Here is an 18,687-nt window from a genome sequence, read left to right on the forward strand (position 1 = left end):
CCTCAAGTCCAGCTGAAGCCCTTCTGTTGTGACCTGTACCCTTTTTCTGCTGCCCTCAGTGAACTCACTTTCTTCTTACCTGGGATGGCCTGGATGGAAAGCTGCCTCTGACTCCTTTCTTCCCAAAGTCCTATAAACCTCTTCTCCTGGGGCATATGACTTCAGGCATGTAATTTGTTTCCTACACCCACTCCAGAGTCACTGTGGCTCCTGCTTAAGCCTGTGTCCCTAAAACACCAAGCACTACCCACCAAAGTTGAGAGAGAGAGAGAGAGAGAGAGAGAGAGAGAGAGAGCTCTGTGCCCAAGTATAGTTCACATTCTGGTTGAATGCTTGCTTGGGAATCATAGACTTGTTTATTCACTGCTTCTCTGTCCCCTTTAATTGTTGGCCTGGCCAAGATTGCATATCATTAGGGCCCTGCAAGTGCAGGCTGTTTGTGCACCGGGAAAGGTGAGGCTTGTTTTCTGATGTAGATAATGCAAACCACCATTAGGAGGACAAACTATCATTATATAATTATACACAAAATTTAAGGTGATCAATGAGTCTCGGGGGGAAGCTTCCTTAGTGAGCTGTAACACGGGAGGAGGAGCTAGCTGCAGGCTCTTGGCGGAACAGAAAGTGTGGCCGCCAACTGTAATGTGGTTGTTAATAAAGGGGTGCTTTGTCTGGCCAGTTCACTGTTTCAGCTTCAGGGTGCAGACAGGAGGAAGAATTCACAGGGCCTCTGGTGAAGCAATTCTACCTGGAAGTGCAGATTTCTGGGGAGGAGGGACCTTCAGGGAGACCAAAGAGCCTGTTCATCTTCACCACATGCCCATCTTCAACTTGAAGATATTTGACCTTGTTTTATCAACTACATTGTGGTGAAAGTAAAGTCCTTCTTTAATGTCCATTGCATCATTGTATTTGCAAATATATGATATCTGATAGGAAAAAATAAATTGAACATCTTATACTTAGATGTAAAAAGTCATCTGTGATTTTTCAATGACTGCATAATATTCTAAGATATGAACACACCAAAATGTGTTGGAAGTTGTCCTCTGCCAGGCCATCATTGTTTGCCCAGTTGCCCAATGTTAAAATCCAGGCAGTGGCCAGTTCAAGGTGTACATGGACAGCACTGAGAAGCACTGTTGGCGGCCCCTTCTGGCCCTGGCTGGGAGCAATAGGGTGGTTCCTCCCACCACTCTCTCCTCTGCTTTGAGTAACTGCTGGTAACACTGACTTATTACAGGATTTGGGGCAAGTCATTCCCCTTCTCAAGCCTCAGTCTCCTCAGGTGGACAAGTGATATTTCTAAACTGTTCCAGCCTCAAAATGCTCTATTCTTTCCAGGCAGTCTATTGAAAAAGCCCCAAGTCCCAGGCCCTACTCTGACAATAGGACAGAAAACCCCCTTCTCCCATCAGCCCCAGACCAGAGTACTTCATATTTGTGAGAGCTGGGAAATGAAAACTTCAGGCTGTTACATGGTCAATTTTTAAAATGATTTCTTTGATTTAAAAAAAAAATCCAGAAATAATAATACATTATGTTTATATCAGTGCTATACATTTTTATATTAATGCTTTGAATGTGTTTAAATGCTCTCTTCTAATTTGAGAAGCTGAGGTGATAAAATGGGCTAAAGGGCAGAGGATCTATGTGACCTTGAGCAAGTTTTTTAATGCTGTGCCTCGGTTTCCCCATTTATAAAACAGGAAAAATAATGGTACTTTATAAGATGATTTTGAGGGTTATAAAGCCCATGTCTGGAGTGTTGGAAGAGCTCAATAAACAGTATATGTAAGTGTTGTCTGAGCTTCATAAGAATCTGGTCTGCACAGTTTATACAGCACCTGACAGGCTCTCTGGGGCCTGGGAGTCCTCACTCAGGAACACCTTTGGCGGAATCAATGAAAGATGAAGAAATTGAGCCATGGAGAGATCACAGGACAGTGCTCTGTGTCATCAGTTAAACTTGAGCCTTGATATCCTGCATACCCTCTGTACCTTGGGCTGCCTCTTTTTCACTCTGTGCCCATTCACAGGTGGTTAAGAGCAGCCGTTTTTTAAAAACCAGGGAATTGGGTCAGGTCAGGTCAGGGAAGGTTACAAAATCCATTTTGTTTGTTCATGAACAGCAATTAAGAGCAATAAAATCCATTAAAATAGGATCTACCAAAGGGCATCATCATAGTAAGATATAATTTTTATGCAACTCACAATCAGTCAAAACAAGTTTCAAAAACTGGTTTAGAATATGGCCATCTCTGTCAAGCGAACTTGAGGTTGAATCCTGATTTGAGCTGCTAAAAGGGATCTGACATTAAAGGAAAGTGAGGAGGATGATAACGAAAATGATGATGATGGTGGTGATGATGACATCAAATATTTATGGAACACTTAGGAGATACGAGGTACTCTTCTAAGTTATAACTCATGTATTCTGTTACCCCAACTCTATGAGATGGGCACTGTCATCAGTCCCCCTTTTCAGAAAAGGAAACTGAGGCACAGGGGGCAAGTGATTAGTTTAAGATCATAAAGTCCTGGCCACATCCATTTCTTTAATTACAGTGCTATCCTGCCTCATGAGTTGGTGTTCATGCAGTGTTACCTATTTCACGTCGTTGAAGAGAAAAGGAAGACTGAATAACTGTCAAAACATTTTCCTCAAGAAAGCATCAGTGACCTTGGCCTAGGACCCTCCTAGGCCCCAAAGTCCATTGTTCTGTGCTACTGGGAGCTGGGGGTGGGGTGGCACACAGGCGTGGAGAGACTTACCTAATCTCTGACTTGCCTGGGGAATGTGAGAGGGGAAGGTCCCAAATGGCTTTAGGCAGGCACCAGAAAGAGGAAAAATGAAAACCACGTTAAAGATAAATCGAGCCGTTCTTAAAAGTTAGAAAGTAGACTTAATTAGGACCAGCTCTCCCCATCCAAAACCACAAAAGTTAAAATGGGAAAATATTTCCAGAAATGCCCATTATGTGTTGTTAAAAAATATCTAGAGTAAAATATATGTTTTATTTTATACATGCCTCCAGCTAAAAATTATGCTTTTACTCTCTCTCACAAAAGATGGGAATGTGAACCCAAATCTAGACAGCCCCGAATCAAATTTAGGTTGCTTGCAAGCATTGCAGTTTTCTATCGCCAGATCTTATTCAAGCTCCTCAAAGGAGAAAAGAGGGGAAAGGATTTAAAAAAAAAAAAAAAAAAAAAAGAAAAGAAGCAAAAAAAAAAAAAAAAAAAAAAACACAAGCCTTTCCTGACAGGCTGTGGCAAATCAGCATTTGCTCCTACTCCATTAAATGGCCTTCCCGTCATCTCCCGTCGGTGCCCACAACGGCACATCTTTCATCACTGCGTCTGCTGTCCTTCTCTGAACTCCTGGAAGGGCCACTCTTAATTAGAGGAGGTCAGCCGGGGGTGGGGAAGGGAGGGGGGCTCACTGTTCCTTGATGGGACCTCAGAAAATCAGACACAAGGTCGCCCTGTCCACTGCCTGTCAGCATCAGTGAGGCCGTTCATTGGCCCGGAATTCTCAGAGAGCGTTTGAAGATGAATCATGTTATGAGAAGTTAATCTCTGTCTTCCAAATGATTGGCCTTTAAAAAACAATAATAACCAACAAAACAAAACAAAAAACTACTGTATAGGAGAGCATCTTTAACTTGATTATGTTTTGAAAAATGATTCCTCTGTGAGAAACCGATGTTGTAACTTGGGAAAGGAAACTAGTGCTTGGAAATGTCTCGCTTCTGGAGTGCTGTTGCAAGCTGCTGGGGGTTCCTTTTCTGACTCGGGGTTCATCAACATCGCACGGGGGTTTTCTGTCATGGCTGTTGTGCGGGCGGTTACACCAGCACCCCACTTTGAAGTTGAAAGTCATTTATTCAGTGTTGCTAGCCTCTCTCCCCTTGCACAACAGTCTGGAAGCTCATTCCTGAGAAGCTGTGTTTTAGGGGACTGAGCACAACAGACAGACTTCCCGGAAAAGCACCAAACTTCGAGGGGAGAAAGACCCGCCTGTCATCCCTCAGCTTTTTGCCAACACTGAATGTGCCCAGGCTGTGGGATGCAAGGTGCCCAGATGACACGGTAACCCAGGGAAGAAGTGACACCCCTTTTCTTATGTCATTTCAGTTAAGAAACGCCATGGTGAATCGAAAGACTGGGAAGTTTTCCATGGAGGTGAAGAAGACAGTGGACAAAGGGGTACATTTTTCTCAAACATTCTTGCCGCTTAATTTAAAACAAACCACTGTGAAAAATTAGCTTTGAAAGCTCTATCTGGAATAAATATCTTTCGCTGAGATCATTTTTCTCTTGTCTTTACTTATCTCAAGCAAGATTCATGTAGTACTGTTAACCTGATCATAGTGTGTCCATTTATTTTTATTTATTTCTGGAACCTTCACCTAGCAGACTAACCATGTTTTCTTTTCTCTATGACTTTTTTTTTCAATCTAGAAACGGGTTTTGGTGATGACAAATGACTACTATTATACAGACATCAAGGGTACTCCTTTCAGGTAGAGCTGACCATAATACATGGACATTCCATCAGACCATCAGTTGTGTTTGTACAAAACCTGCTGACTCTCAGAGCTCATCATGTGAAGATAACCAAGCACCCTGCCGAAAGGCTGGAAAGAGTGAGGAGGAGGCTTTTCCCAGGCTGCTTTTGTTTCTGTTTTCCAGAAGGGGGAAGATGGTTCAGGCTCACCTAGGAGAACTCACACAGTTTGTCATGGCTTTGCATCTCATTATCAAGCAAATAAGCTTTGGGGGTTCCAACTAAGGGTGGAGAGACGAGTTCAGAGGGTTACCAGGGTCCTTAACCATCTAACTTGCAGCCTAGTGAGTTCCATTTCACCTTTTATTTCCATGACCAAAAAAAAACCAAAAACCAAAACCAAAAAAATCCTTCACACTCGGAGGTAGCATCTCCATCCATACATGTTGTGCTTCCGTTTTAATTTTTCTGAACTGTCCTCTGTGCTTGTGTACCTTTGAATCCTGTTATTTCTCTTTGTATCAGTCCTGAACAATGGCTTTGCCTTCTTGCCTGCTTTCAGATGTGTATGTGGCCTTCTAATGTCTCCCTCTGCTTTTAACTTACTATGAAAAATACAAAAAAAATAAAACAAAAAACACCCTATGTTAAAAATTATTTCACTGGGGCTAGTGCCTCATAGAACTAAAGAGTGAAAGAACTGACCAACTATAGATTGATCTGAGAGATAAATTGTAGCTCTGTTATCACCTGCCTCCAGGGGTCATGGGTGGATTTCATTTGGAACCAGAGCAATTGAGGAAACCCATGGCTGCTAAGTAGGTTTGCCAAATGAAGAGACTGTGTTTTCAGAACAGACTGTGAAAACACAGTCTCTTACCTTAGGCAAAAATAGAAAGATGCCTAAATCTCGCCAGTGGGAGGATGAAGCCCTCAGTGCACTCTTGGGAACAGTGGGAATGAAAGTTTGCCTTTTGCTCTGGAGAAGGGATTCATTTTCCCAAGTCCCAAACTCTACAGGTGGAAAAGACCCATCTCTGGCTGAATGTAGGACAAGAAGATGGTAGTGCAAGCAGGGCACATGGCCTTTAGCAGGGTGTCCAAGAGGAGGCTTGCTAGAAGGGCGAGCAGTTTGCTACACCCTTTAAAAACACACGAGAGCAGCCAATTGCTTCTGGCACTTCCAATCAAAAATTACTTTGAAGCAGCTGATTGAACCTAAGCAAAACCAACACCAGCTATAATCAGTGGGGTTTTGAAAGTAAACTGTTGGAAAAATTGTTTACAGAATATGAAATGGAAATGTGAAAATGGAAAATAAAGAGTTAGCCCACAAGTCTATTCCAGTCGATGCCATGGATTTCAAGGTCTGCTTTGTTTCTCTGCACAGTTTAGGTGTGGCGCTCTCCAGAGGCCATGGGAAATATTTCTTCCGAGGGAATGTAACCATTGATGAAGGTAAGAGGCTGCCTTGGCCCATCCAACCTTTTAGTGTGAGAAGGAATCCCTGGAACCAGCCATTGGGTTAAATGAAGAACTTGCTTGTCTGTCCAACCCCCTGCATGGTCCCCGGGCATTTGACTCAGCCCCGTGTCAGCTTACTTGCCAACACGTTCAGAATGGTCCCAACTAGTGATGCTTTTCCTTACAATTTCACTTATTTATATTCTGCTGCAATGCACAAAGTTGTTGAGGCAACCCGTCATGAACCAATTATATTCTTCTCATCTATAAAAATCAGTACCAGGAAAAATACAATCTGTGTGAAAAATCAAACCCCAGGGGAAAGTGAGAACAGAGATATGCAAGTTTTAATGTTCTGTACTGTTGAGCCACAAATTTCACTGGTGTTTCACGACAGCCTGGGTCCAAAGGGAAATGTGATCATGTAAATGATTGGCATAGGACAGAGGAGCGAGAGGCACCTTGAGATTCCCATGTTGTCTGACTTCATAAGTCATAGGCACCCTGTCAACTCCCAGTAAATGATAACAGTTATTATAGCTCTCTAAACTGTACAATTTTGGTCTCACCTCTGTAGTCCTTGTCATCTCCCAGCAACTCAGTAGCTCACTGGCATTACCTACAAACTCACTGGAAGAGTGGAACTGGCCTCTGCAGGGCTCCCCAGCCCCGGAGGCCTTGAGTAAGTCCCTTGCCCAAGCTGGGTGTCAGGTTTTGCATCTCCTCAGAGAAGGAGCTGGACCAGACCAATACTCCTTCTGGGTGTTCCCAGGGAGCATGGTCAAGAGCAGGAAGGTCAGTTGCAAGTCAGATTTCAATTGGTGAGGGCTGGTGGTGATGAAGATGGTGGACTTCCAGAAGTTGTATCACCAGAAGTGGCTTACTCTGATGCTAGGCGGAAGGAAAAACGAGGTTGGTGGTCCCTGAGATAACGAGTTCCACAGACAGTCTTCTGGCTTACTGCTGTCCTGGCATTATTTCACAGGTGTGGGTTTTTGTCTTCAGAGTGATTGTGAGATCTTGAGGAATCAGAGGAAAGTAGAGGTGTCATTGTGCTGGGCTTCTAGAATCAGAGTGCCCACCACAGAGCTAATCCTGTGGTCTCTCTTCCAGAGACACACAAGAGAAAACAGGCAAACTTGTGACTCAGGCAAGATCCTGTATGGAATGTGCAGTTCCCCAAAATCAGTTTTTTAACTTCCAGAATTTTCCAGCTCTCTGGGCTGTGTGTGGCTCTGTGAATATCACTGCCCAGGAAGCCAGAAAATTTATGTCAAAGTCATCTCAGGTCAAGCAGAAGAAACAGTTCATGGTCAGAACAATAGAAGAGAAATTTTTTAATGGATTACTTGCCTCTCACTTGTCCATTCTCTTTGTCAGCCCCTGCCCCTCCTCCTCCCATCTTTCTGTCTCTGACTCTCTCTCTCTCTCTCTCTCTCTCTGTCTCTCCCCCCCCCCCACCCTCCCTCACTCACACGACAGTTTTTGGCATTGTCTTTCCAATCATTTCTTTAGCCCCTATCTTCCCCCTCTATGTTTCACAGCTGTTAGGCTGAGAGGTCGCATAGAAGAAATTTCAGAGCTAACTTTAACCACCATGCAAGAAATTTGTCTGAATCCTCAGCAAGGGGGAGAGTATCTGGTTATCCACACAAATGAGGTCACATCTTCCTCTCTGCATTGGGCCGCTGTAAAGAGCAGAGCCTACAGTCCTGCCAGCTCTGCTGAGTAACAGCCCCAGGAAAGCTGCGTCCTCATGGGCTGACTAGCAGAAGGACTTGTCATCCAGGCAATGGCGTAAGGAAGCTTCTGCTCTGTCCTTGGAGACAGAGAGTTCCTTGGGGATGGCCACCACATTTCTATAACATGCGGCCCCCAGAATCTAGGAATTTGCAACGTGTTCTGCCACCGTCAGACATGACATAGATGGCGAACAAGTAGGCCTTGCTCCAGGAGTGAGGAATGGCTTCTGAGGTTGAAGGCATGGGCTCTCGTTCTGCCTGCCAAAATCATTCCTCTTTTAAACTTCATTGACACTTTGTCTATATCTTTGATATATATTGTGGATAGAGAGTATTCAGTAAAAGAGTTAATGTCATTATTGTCGGCATTTTCAGTAGTCAGTAAATGTGATTTTTGTGAGGAGGGCCAAAATCAATGGTGAGAAAGTAGAGAATAATTCAGTTTCCTCAGTTCCCCAGTAATTCAAAGAGGAAGCAACCAAAAAACCCCTTCCATTCAGTGTCTCATGTGTAGTTCCTCTGAAAGACAGCCAGAGGGGGCGTTGCAGATCAAGGCCTTTCTAAAACTAGAAAAGCAGACATAACTTTTACTAGCTTGATATTTCAGGAAGGTAAGATGCCCCCTCAGAGCTTTTGTACTTGTTATCCATCCATCCACCACATCTCTTCTCTCAGTTATTTATGTGACTCTCTTTCACCTTCTTCAGGTCTTTGCTTAATAGTCACTTTCTCCGTGAAGCCTTGTCTTACGAGTGTAGTTACCAATAAAACTCTCTCTGTCCTTTCTGTCTCTTGGCATCTCCTATCCTTACTCAATTCTCTCTTTCTTTCATAGTCCATACCATTTCTTTCCTAGTCCATGCCATTAACTTATGTGGTTTCCTAACATAGACCTTACCACTAACTATGTATGCTCTCTATATTAATTTTATTTAGTTAATCTCTTTTTTTTTTGCTGCTAGACAGTAAATGCTACAAGGGCAGTGATTTTTATTTTGTTCTCTGCTGTATTCTCAGGGCCTAGAGAATATATGGTTGATGTGAAATGTGGTTGATGCTCAGTGAATTTATGGAAGGAAGAAAGGGAAGGTGGGAACAAGGGAGTGAGGCAGCAAAGGAAAGAGGGATGGAGGAAAAGGAAGATTGGGTGGGAGAGAGTCAGGAAAGAATGATGAATGGATGATTGGGTGGAAGGATTGTTCTAGGAACTAATCACTGTACCACTTAACCTTCTCATGGAGTCTGTGAGTTTGGCATTGTTACCTGCGTTCCATAGTTAATGGAACTCAAAGAGTTGAAACAGACATTCCTGAGAAGGGAAACTAGGGTATATGTCCAGTTGGATCCTGTAGATGATACTCTATGGAACTTATTCCTTGCTTCCTCTAAGACCAGTATATTGTGTGGTAGGTCTAGTATTACCTTTTTAGTACATTCATATTTGAGGAGAAACCTGGAGTCCTGAGTGCAGTAAGATACTCTTGGTTATTTGGGAAACTGATATCCTTAAACAGGCTATAAGCATCATCGGAGTTCTTGAGGTTGCCCTTCAGGAGTATAATCTGCTGGTGGCCCATAGAAATGCAGTGACAAGAAGACATAGGAAAGAATTCTCAGTGTTAGGGTGGTCAGGAGTATGCTATGAAAACGTCTCAATTTCCTGTATACCCCATCCCCTGGCTACCTTTCCATATAGATGATTCGTTTTTACTTAGCTCCTGTAACAACTAGCAAATTTTTCTGGTCAAAAATAGTTGAATATTAGCAATTTCATACCACTCACTGGTGATTTTCACCTTTACAACCACCCACTCCTTAGGGAATTATTATTTTTGCATGAAGAAAAGGATATTTAGAAAAATAAATGTGCTTCTGTCACACAAGTATTAAATGGCCCAGCCCAGTTCCCAATTCAGAATGCATGGGGCTCCAAAGTCAGTGCTTCTACTATCGTGCTAAGTGCCTCATCCAAGACTCACTGGTGTATCATTTATCTTCAAGGAGTTAAGGTTGTCCTGGGATACTCAGGCAGGGGAGGTGGCAGTGATGGCTGAGCAATGTGAAAGTGGGAAGAGTTCTGCCTGGGAAGAGAATTTTTTTCTTTTGTTCAGAGTCCCTTCTCCCAGGTAGATGCCTTTGGGGTTGATGTCTACCCTTCACCTATCCCATGGCCCTACCCTGGAATATTTGAAGCACAGGAGGAGAGAGGGTGTGTCAGTACCTGACACAGGGGCGACTTACTCATTAACCCCTTCTCCTTGACCTCTAGGCCTGCATGACTTAGAACATCCCGATGTGTCCTTGGCAGACGAATGGTAAGAGTTAAATCTTTCATCAGCATTGGTATTTGTATGCTGCCCTCTTTGTTTTCATGTTGTCTTTACCCAGTTGTCCTGGTTCAAAGCAAAGAATGGTGATGCTATAAATATTTACACATTCTTGTTTTGGGCCATGTCACATTCCTAGGTCCTACTGCAACACTGATCTACATCCAGAACACCGGCATCTGTCTCAGTTAGAAGCTATTAAGCTCTACCTCAAAGGCAAAGAACCTCTACTCCAATGTGAGTGTACTTTTAAACATGTATTATGTGTGCATGTGGCAGTGGTGAGAAGTGAGCAAAGACATAGTTGGCCTCAGTTTTCAAGGGAAGCTTTGCTTTGGCAGAGACTACCAGTCACAGTAAATCCAGCCAAATATGTGCTTCCTGTAGGAACAGGAGAATGTAGGTTACTCAAGTCACACAGAGTCCCTCGTCCCACTTTAACCCTCTGCATTGGATTTGTCCCCTTATGTATCTGTTTAGTCAAACCCCTGAAGAGGATGAAAATGTGACAACTTGGGAGGGACTGTAAATATATCTCATCCAGCTTCCTCATTGTGCAAATAAGAAACCAGGACTTGAAAATGAGACTTGCTTCACCCAAAGCCATGAGGTAGATCTCCTGGTTCTCTCTAGAGTGAGGTCTCCACTGTGAACATGTCTCTTGTGGTCCTTCTTCTGCTTGCTCTCCTCCACCATTTACCCCCTGAGATTGCTTAATGAGCCTGAAATGGCCCATAGCTGGTGCAGAGGGGCCGAGAGAGAGCAGCGGCAGGCTTGGTGCTCCCCATGTTCATGAGAAGATCCTACACTGGCACAACTTTGTTCCAGTGGTGAACGTTTGGGTAGGGGGAGATTCACTAAAAATGAGCATAGCACCTGTCATACCCCAACACTTATTCAGTGATGTGAAAAGTCCCTCACATATAGTGGTAGCTCATGGATAACCACAGGGGCCTTATGAGAGGTGTGAGGAGGTTATCCTGCTAAGCAGCATCTTTTCAGAATGGCTATACTTTCTGTGATAGTCTCTGGTAGAAAGAGGATCAGATGGGCTATCATATGAACACAATTTTTTGATTTTCTTTGACTTTGTGATGACATTTAAAGAATAAAAGTATACAGATAATAGATAAAGAGCATTTATATTTACCATCCAGTTTTGTCCAGTCTTAAAATTTTGCCATATTTGCTTCAGGTACTTTGAAAGAAATAAAACATTACAGATAATGTTGATGCCTATGAGTATCCAGCGTAGTCCCATAACCCACCCCCAAGTTTCACCATCTTATATTTGCTCATTATTCCCTTGCATTTTCTGCTATTACCACATATACAGGCATCCTTAAACAGTATAGTAGTACCACGATTTTCATTATCTTGTATATTAAAATTTATTTATTTTTTGTATATTAAAACATATATGATATATGATGTACATGCATCAGTGCCTCATACTACGATTTGTTTACACTCATATTTTTGATATTTGGATTGATTGTTTGAATTACTATATAGTATTTCTTCATATAACTATATAACTAGATCTCAATTTAGCCATTAATTTCTGACGATGAGTTGTTTTTGAATTTACAACCAAGCTCTACTCTCCACCCCAAAGCGAGGACTACCCTGCTGCAGTGGAGTTAGTGGCCCTGCCACAGGGTGACTGGAGGGCTGCAGGATGCCTCTGCTAGACTCGTGGTAGCCCCTGAATCCTTGACCTCTTCCATGGAGCTCTGCCAAGAGACCCTTTGGACAGGGACAGATATGTCCTTGAGGAGACATTCTCTTAAATGGAAAGAATCACAAAATAAAAGTCTCAGGAATTCCTGAGTCACCATGGTTCTTCCCCTTCTTACAATGGACTGAGATTAGGCCCCTGAAGAATTAATTGCAGATTTTAGTAGAGAACAGAAATGGGGATGAGAAGAGCAAACTCTGCAAAGAGCGTGACTTCTGGTCTTCAAATCCAGATTTGGCATGCAGGCCTATGGCATGAACAGCTAGGGGTGGAGAGAAAGCAGAAAACTGAAACAGGAGACACCGGCGCCTCTCAGTTGTCCTATCATCCGTCCAGATGCTTGGGGGCTCCCTGCTCTGCTGGCATCTCAGGCGTCAGAACTGCTTCATACTTTTTGACTGGTGGGAGGTTATCACATAAACAGCACACCCTGTGAGAAGGCCGCCTCAAAATCCTGCTAAGTGAGCCCGGCGAGCACCTCGTTGGGGCCCAGCCAGAACCACCTTGGGGCCCAGCCAGAACCCCCTTCTCAAATCTGTCCCTCCCACCAGGTGACAAAGAATTGATACAAGAAGTCCTCTTTGATGCCGTGGTGAGCGCTCCCATTGAGGCGTATTGGACCAGCCTTGCCCTCAACAAATCTGAGTAAGTGGTTGCACGTGTCCCCCTTCATGGCCATTTCCCCACAAGCCGTCCGAAATATGGTTATGGTTTAAAGAACTAAACTGTTTTAGGAGCCTGGTGTTAAAGTTCTTTAATTTCCCCCAAAGCTCCAAACCACAAGAGCTAGAGCAGATTAGCGGCTCGGGCTTGGATGGCAAGATCCTGGGTTTGACATATAATTTGTTTGAGTTTTAACATTACATGAAATTTGGTCTGCCGAGGTAGGGTGACACTTCCGACAGAGAGGGAGGCGGAAGGAGCATTTTGCTTCCTGGCCTGCCTTGGCTCCCTCTACTTCGCAGTCTGGAGGGAACTTGGGATCTGGGCCAGGTTAGGTCGGGAGTAGGATGAGGAAGTGAGAGCTCTGTTTCATTAGGGTGTCAGATATAACCCTGTGGTTTTATTTTTAAAGTGGAGGGAGCAGGGGAGGGGAGCAAGCAATGGTAGTTGTTGTCAAAGACTAGAGCAGGGGAGGACTGCTTTGGCAGTTTATTATTATTATCATTATTTCATATTTATTTTTCCTCCTGTTTTAAGGTACCAAAGATGATGAAGGAAAAATCATTCCTATTCCTCATACCTTCACATCATACTTTCTGCAGTTATCTCTTCTTTCCTATTCTTCATTAGTTCCTTTCTTCTTTTACCTTTCCATTTGTATAGTGTCTTCCATCTGTCATTCATGCTGTTCTCATTTTCATTCATTTACCAAATATTGACTGCTTGCATGTTATGGGCTAGGAACTAGCGTAGATGTTGGTGAAGCGGAGGTAACTCAAACGAATATAATCCTTGCCATCAAGGTACTTGTAGAGAGTGTTGTATTATTAAGAACTGTGATAACTGCTTTGAGGGAAAAGTAAAGACATGTAGGCTATAACAAGTCCTAGAGTGGAGACAGAAGGCAGGGAAGGTTTCCCTGAACAGGAACTAGTTTGAGGTTTGGGGTACATTTAAGGGAGATGAAACAGCATGTGCAAATGCCCTGGGGTGACAATGTATTTAATGTATTTGAGGAATTTAAAGAAGGCCTATACAGTTGAAATATAGAGGGTCATATGGAAACTATCAGGAGATGAGGCTGCAGAGTGGTCCAGTGATTCAGTTATGGATTTGGAACTTTATACTCAGAACATTGGACAATCATTGAAGGGTTTTAAGAATGGAATTTAAAGATTCTAAGGAAGATACTGTCATAGTTGCATTTTTAAAAAGACCTGTCTGTCTCCTGCTATGTGGAGAATGGAGTATAGTGAGTAAGGATAATAGTAAAAGCTCCTGTATCATTCAACAGGGTTTACCTCTTTGGCCAAGGTAGTGGCAGTGGGCACAGAGAGAGCAGATACACTCGTGGCATTCTTTGGAAGTAAGACCCCATCCCCACCCCCCCACCCCACCCCCAGACCTGATGATGGGCTTATTGTGTGGGGGAGGGAGGCTGAGCTGTCAAAAATCATTCTCAGTTTTGCAATATGAATATCGGTTAGGAAATGATGAAAGCAGTGCAGGTTTGGGACAGGACGTGGTCATAGTTCTCCTTTAGGCATTTTAAGGTTAAAATGACTTTAAGCCTTCCAAATGGATACTTAAGGTAATCAGTTTAAATCATGAACCTGGAGCTCCAGAGTGCCTATTCCCATGGTACTTGAGAGGGCGGGAAGGCATCGCTAGATTGCTTACCTAATACATCTTATTCCCTGGGAGGTTGGGAAAGAGTCAGTGCCTTTCCTGGAATTGCATTCTCTTGTGGATGTGGAAGTATTTCTTTTAGGCTCTCATGAAACTCAAAATGCTGTGCAAAGATTGCTGATTCATTCCTAACACATGCTAAAAATTTTCAAAATGGTAGCTTGCTTTGTAGTTCACATCTGTAACTGATTGGACAGCCTGACTTTCCATTTAGTGTAGGCTGCAAACAGAAACAAATGCATAGTGTTGTTTTTTATTTGCCCCTTAAATATTTAAAGACAGTATTGGCCATTTTGGCTACCATCAAAGATCAAATAACCAAATGATCTTATATTGAAGATGACAAGGATAATGCTTCAAATCAAATTATTACTAGTTTCCAGGGCATGGAAGCAAACTTAAGAATCAGTTATCTCTTCATATTTTTATTGTGGAATAAAATGACACAATCATGGGGAAAGACCAGTCTCTTTATGAAGTACGCATTGCAAATATATAGAGGAAAGTGCTCAAACAAAAAGTTTGCCCTCAAAGTTGAATAAAAATGATTTTTAGTCATTTGTTCAAGTGGGTTTTTCTTTGTTAAGGCCATGCTTAGGGTTTCTATGCATGACGTCCTGCAGGACAATTTGACAACACTATCTCTTTAAGATTGGTGGTGAGGATAAAGCCTGTGCTTTAGTAGAAGTGAGAAGCTGATGCTCTCAAAAGTGAGTAGCATTTAGTAGCCAATTCCAGCTCTGGGATACTGCAGCCTGGATACAGGAGCTCAGTGACTTGTTTTCCCTAATGCCCAACTCCACTAATGGTCTCCTGGCATCAGTGCTAAAAGCTGGATCTAAGGATTTTCTTCCTCTCCTCCAAGTTATTCCCGTTCTCTGACTAGTGTCCCTGACTTGCATCCTGAACCTTCAGATAAAGCTGGGTTTGAAATTGGGGGATCTGTTTCCTCTGCTCTCTGTGTTGTCAGAGAACTCTTAGTTTTTCTTGCTAGAATCACCATGAAGCCTTCTGTAAGGGATAAGTTTGCATTCTTGGGTTGGTGCGTGTATGCATGAGCGTTCCCCCGTGGTCATGTATACATCTGTATAATTTCTTTTAAAATTTCAGGTTTCATGAAAAATAAAGGTACAAACTTTGAGTTATAAAATAAGTTCTGGGAATATGATGCACAGCATGGTGGCTGTTAATAACACTCTATTGTATATTATATTTGCATGTTGCTAAAGAATAGATCTTAAAATTTCTCATTACAATAAAGACAGTATAACTGTGGTGACATATTAACTAGACTTGATTCATCTTGTAATATGGACACATATTGAATCATACTGTACACATGGAACTAGTGTTATGTTTCAATTATATCATAATAAAAATGTCAATTAAAAAAATTCAGATTTCAAAATGCTGTTTTGTAAGACATGCCTTGAGTCTTAAAATGCAGAAGCCATTATCTGCTCGCTGTCTGGAAGAATCCCCCTGTTGTCTGTTGCTCTGTTTCAGGAATTCTGACAAGGGAGTGGAGGTTGCCTTCCTCGGCACTCGCACCGGCCTCTCGAGGATCAACTTATTTGTTGGGGCTGAGCAGCTCACCAATCAGTAAGTACCAGGGCTCCTCTGCAGGGACCCAGCGAACTCCTGAAGTGGGAAATCCAAAGGGGAGCTTATTTCATTTCTTGAAATCACCACCACCCTCTACTGACCTTCTCCTCTCAGTCCTATCACCTCTCTCCCACGTCTGCAACCCCTGGCCTGTGGTTCACCTGCCTGTGGGCCCTTCCACAGCTTTTGTTCTTCATGCCTTTTGGCTTCTCTCCCCCATCCTGGGGTCCTCTCCTGCTCTGGTGAGTCATTTCAGAGCTAGAGAGATGGTGCAGCTGCTGGGGAACAGCCAGAGGGAGGACGGCTCCTCTCCTGACAGACGACTTCAGGGTGTTCAGCTGTTGTGCAGCTCTGCTGAGGAATGCCTGCCTGCCCTAGGATCAGGGTTTCATGTCTATTGTTTATTTGTTTGTGTAGGTTTTAATAAATCTCTGTGCCTCTGCTCTGAGCCTAAGGGCCTGCAGATCCCCCATCCTGGAGGGCAGCCTGGTGGTACTTGGGTTTGACTGTGTCTCCTTGTGCTTCCTAAGAGACCTGCATGGACAGTGGACAGAGTGTTACTGAGCCCAGTATCCAGAGGCCTTTATACCTCTGCTGAGCCCGTGTCTTCAGAGACACGGGCTTTAGCTCTTCAAAATGGTGTTTAATAGAGTAGACGTGAGCCTGGCAAGTCTTTTCTGAACCCATGCAGAAGCCTCCTTCTGTTTTTGCAGAAGCAAGAGGCATTGTCAGGCCAGGGACAAGTGGAGTTAGATTTGGAAAGTTTGCAAGTATGTGTGTGAGTCAGTTTAGAGGTTGACACTGAACGTCACACACCTGACCTTCAGGGTATTAGGGGGAGAATAACAACCAAATCACAAGATGGACACCATTTGAGAGGGGTTGACTCAGCAGGGGACCCAGCCAGAAGGTGCTCGCTAGCACCCAAGGCCCTGACACCCATCCTATGATAAAATCAACAAAAATCAACTTATAAAATCAACATGAGTAAATGGCAGATGGGTAGATTTTTAAATATTTTGTGCAATGGCTTTTAATTTCCATCTAAGGACTTGTTTTGGCACCTGAAATTTGTTAATTGTGAAGTTAACTAGATTTGTTACTTGATTTTTTTTCAAGTCTTTAGCCCTCACCCCCAAACAATTATTCTTCCAGAGGGCAATTCCTAGGAAGGACTAGAAATGCTGACGTATACATGGCCTCCTGTTAGGATCCAGACAGGCAAAGGGAAACAGAGTCAGAGTATCCAATGCTCAGAGAGGGTGGTATTGTTTGGAGATTAAAACAAACATTAACAAAATACGTGGTTCCTTGCTAGTCTGACATTGGGGTCATTATGACAGATTTGGAAGATGACAGTACATAGATTTCTGGAGGATCCACCCACTGGCCTCATTTGTTACCTTCACTCTGTGCATCTAGAAAACAGGGGTGGTCTCCTTGGTTTGTTGTAAGGTTCAAGAAATTGTGGCTGTAAGCCTACTTTGGTAACCTAGAAATACCTACAATTGTGTAGTTCTGTTTTCCATGATTTTACTGTGACCTGAGTGAGTACTTACTGGATGTCTGGATTATGAAATCATTCTATTGTCTTCAGGAAACTTATCGTTCATTCCTATATAGACCCCTTGACTTATATTGTCTTAGGGTCTTTTCCCTGACTAACCCCTCTGATCAAATGGTATTTGTTGAAACCCAACTATTTGGATATATTCTATTATCCAGGACTAGAAAGTTTCCAGATTTTTTTTATATAAATATGGCATAAAAGGCATATTCCAAAGTATTTAGGGGAGGATTAAATAGTACAAGTCCCTACCCCAGGGCTAACTTCTATATCATCAGTTGAATACCGTGAGGCCCCATCTTCTCTCCCTACTGGCTACTTTTGCAAGTAGGTCAGTATAACCTGTGCCCTCTGTAACCTGCATCACCCCTAATATTGGCAATACACTCTATGCCTTCAGGGCAGCCTCTGGGATAACAGCAGCACACACAGCATCCAGTAACATCAGCCTCCATCATACGGTTGCTGCTCTCCCTGAGACCTAAGTAAGAGGAAGCCACCTCACAACTTCCACTTAAACCACAGAGAATGAAAATAACTGTTGGCCTTAAGAATCCCATAGATTTGTGCAAACCATTTTCTTAGCCCTTTTGCATATGGTGTCATGGAATTCTGGTTGTATGCAAGATTATTTCTGTTTTGTAGATGAGTAAATGGGACTCAGAGACTCAGCGACTGACCCAAGTAACTCACCCAAGGTCATCCACTTCTGCCTGTCACCTAGGCCTGTCTCACACCACACACAGTAGCCCTGGTTAGCCAGAAGTAGATGTTCATATAATCCAGAGGGATCTCTCCTCCTGAAGAACATTCTGAAGGATTATGTAGAATCAGGTGTCTCCTTTCTGCTTCCTTCTGAGTCAGTACTCAGCAGTCGGCAGGGAACCCCAAGATTTCTCAGCAGCTGGACTCTCTCACATCAACACCAGAGCTAGAGGGAGATCAAGCCTGGATGTTCGCAGTCCCAGCTCTGCTCCCTACCATCCCCAAAATCTGAAGGTCACTATCAGTCTTAAGTGGGGATCACCTCACACTTGCAACCGGGCTAGTGTCCCGCCTGCCCAGAGGGTCAAGGGCCTTGTAGCACCACTGCCTCCTTCCTTCTGGTGGCTCTAGGTGCCTCATGGACCAGCGCTGATGGGTGAAAACAGCATGCCCACCCTGCAGGTGGATGTGGAAGGCAGGTTTAGTCCCCCTGAGCCTCAGGGGCTTCTTCGCACAACCACCCCAGTCAGGTTTATGAAGAACCTCATGTCTAAAGAAAATACTTAGAAAGGTCACACTTCAATGAAATCTGATCACTTTCAGATCAGGAAACATCACCACTGACCCAGCCATGTAGAAACAGTTTGTCTGTCCTGTCGAGCCTGAACCCC

General features: G+C 43.4%; 1 protein-coding gene across 1 annotated transcript in view; it reads left to right on the top strand.

Moving 5' to 3' along the window:
• CACNA2D3 (calcium voltage-gated channel auxiliary subunit alpha2delta 3) overlaps window positions 1-18,687 on the top strand; it is an 807,400-nt gene that overhangs the window by 627,038 nt on the left and 161,675 nt on the right. Inside the window, 7 exon segments of the mRNA XM_054694676.1 lie at window positions 4,141-4,212; window positions 4,468-4,529; window positions 5,904-5,971; window positions 9,989-10,034; window positions 10,186-10,283; window positions 12,339-12,432; window positions 15,646-15,741. Coding sequence (XP_054550651.1) covers window positions 4,141-4,212; window positions 4,468-4,529; window positions 5,904-5,971; window positions 9,989-10,034; window positions 10,186-10,283; window positions 12,339-12,432; window positions 15,646-15,741 — 536 coding nt within the window.

The sequence above is a fragment of the Talpa occidentalis genome, unplaced genomic scaffold (genome assembly GCF_014898055.3).
Source record: "Talpa occidentalis isolate TD23 unplaced genomic scaffold, MPIMG_talOcc4v2.1 talOcc4.10, whole genome shotgun sequence".
Classification (NCBI taxonomy): domain Eukaryota; kingdom Metazoa; phylum Chordata; class Mammalia; order Eulipotyphla; family Talpidae; genus Talpa; species Talpa occidentalis.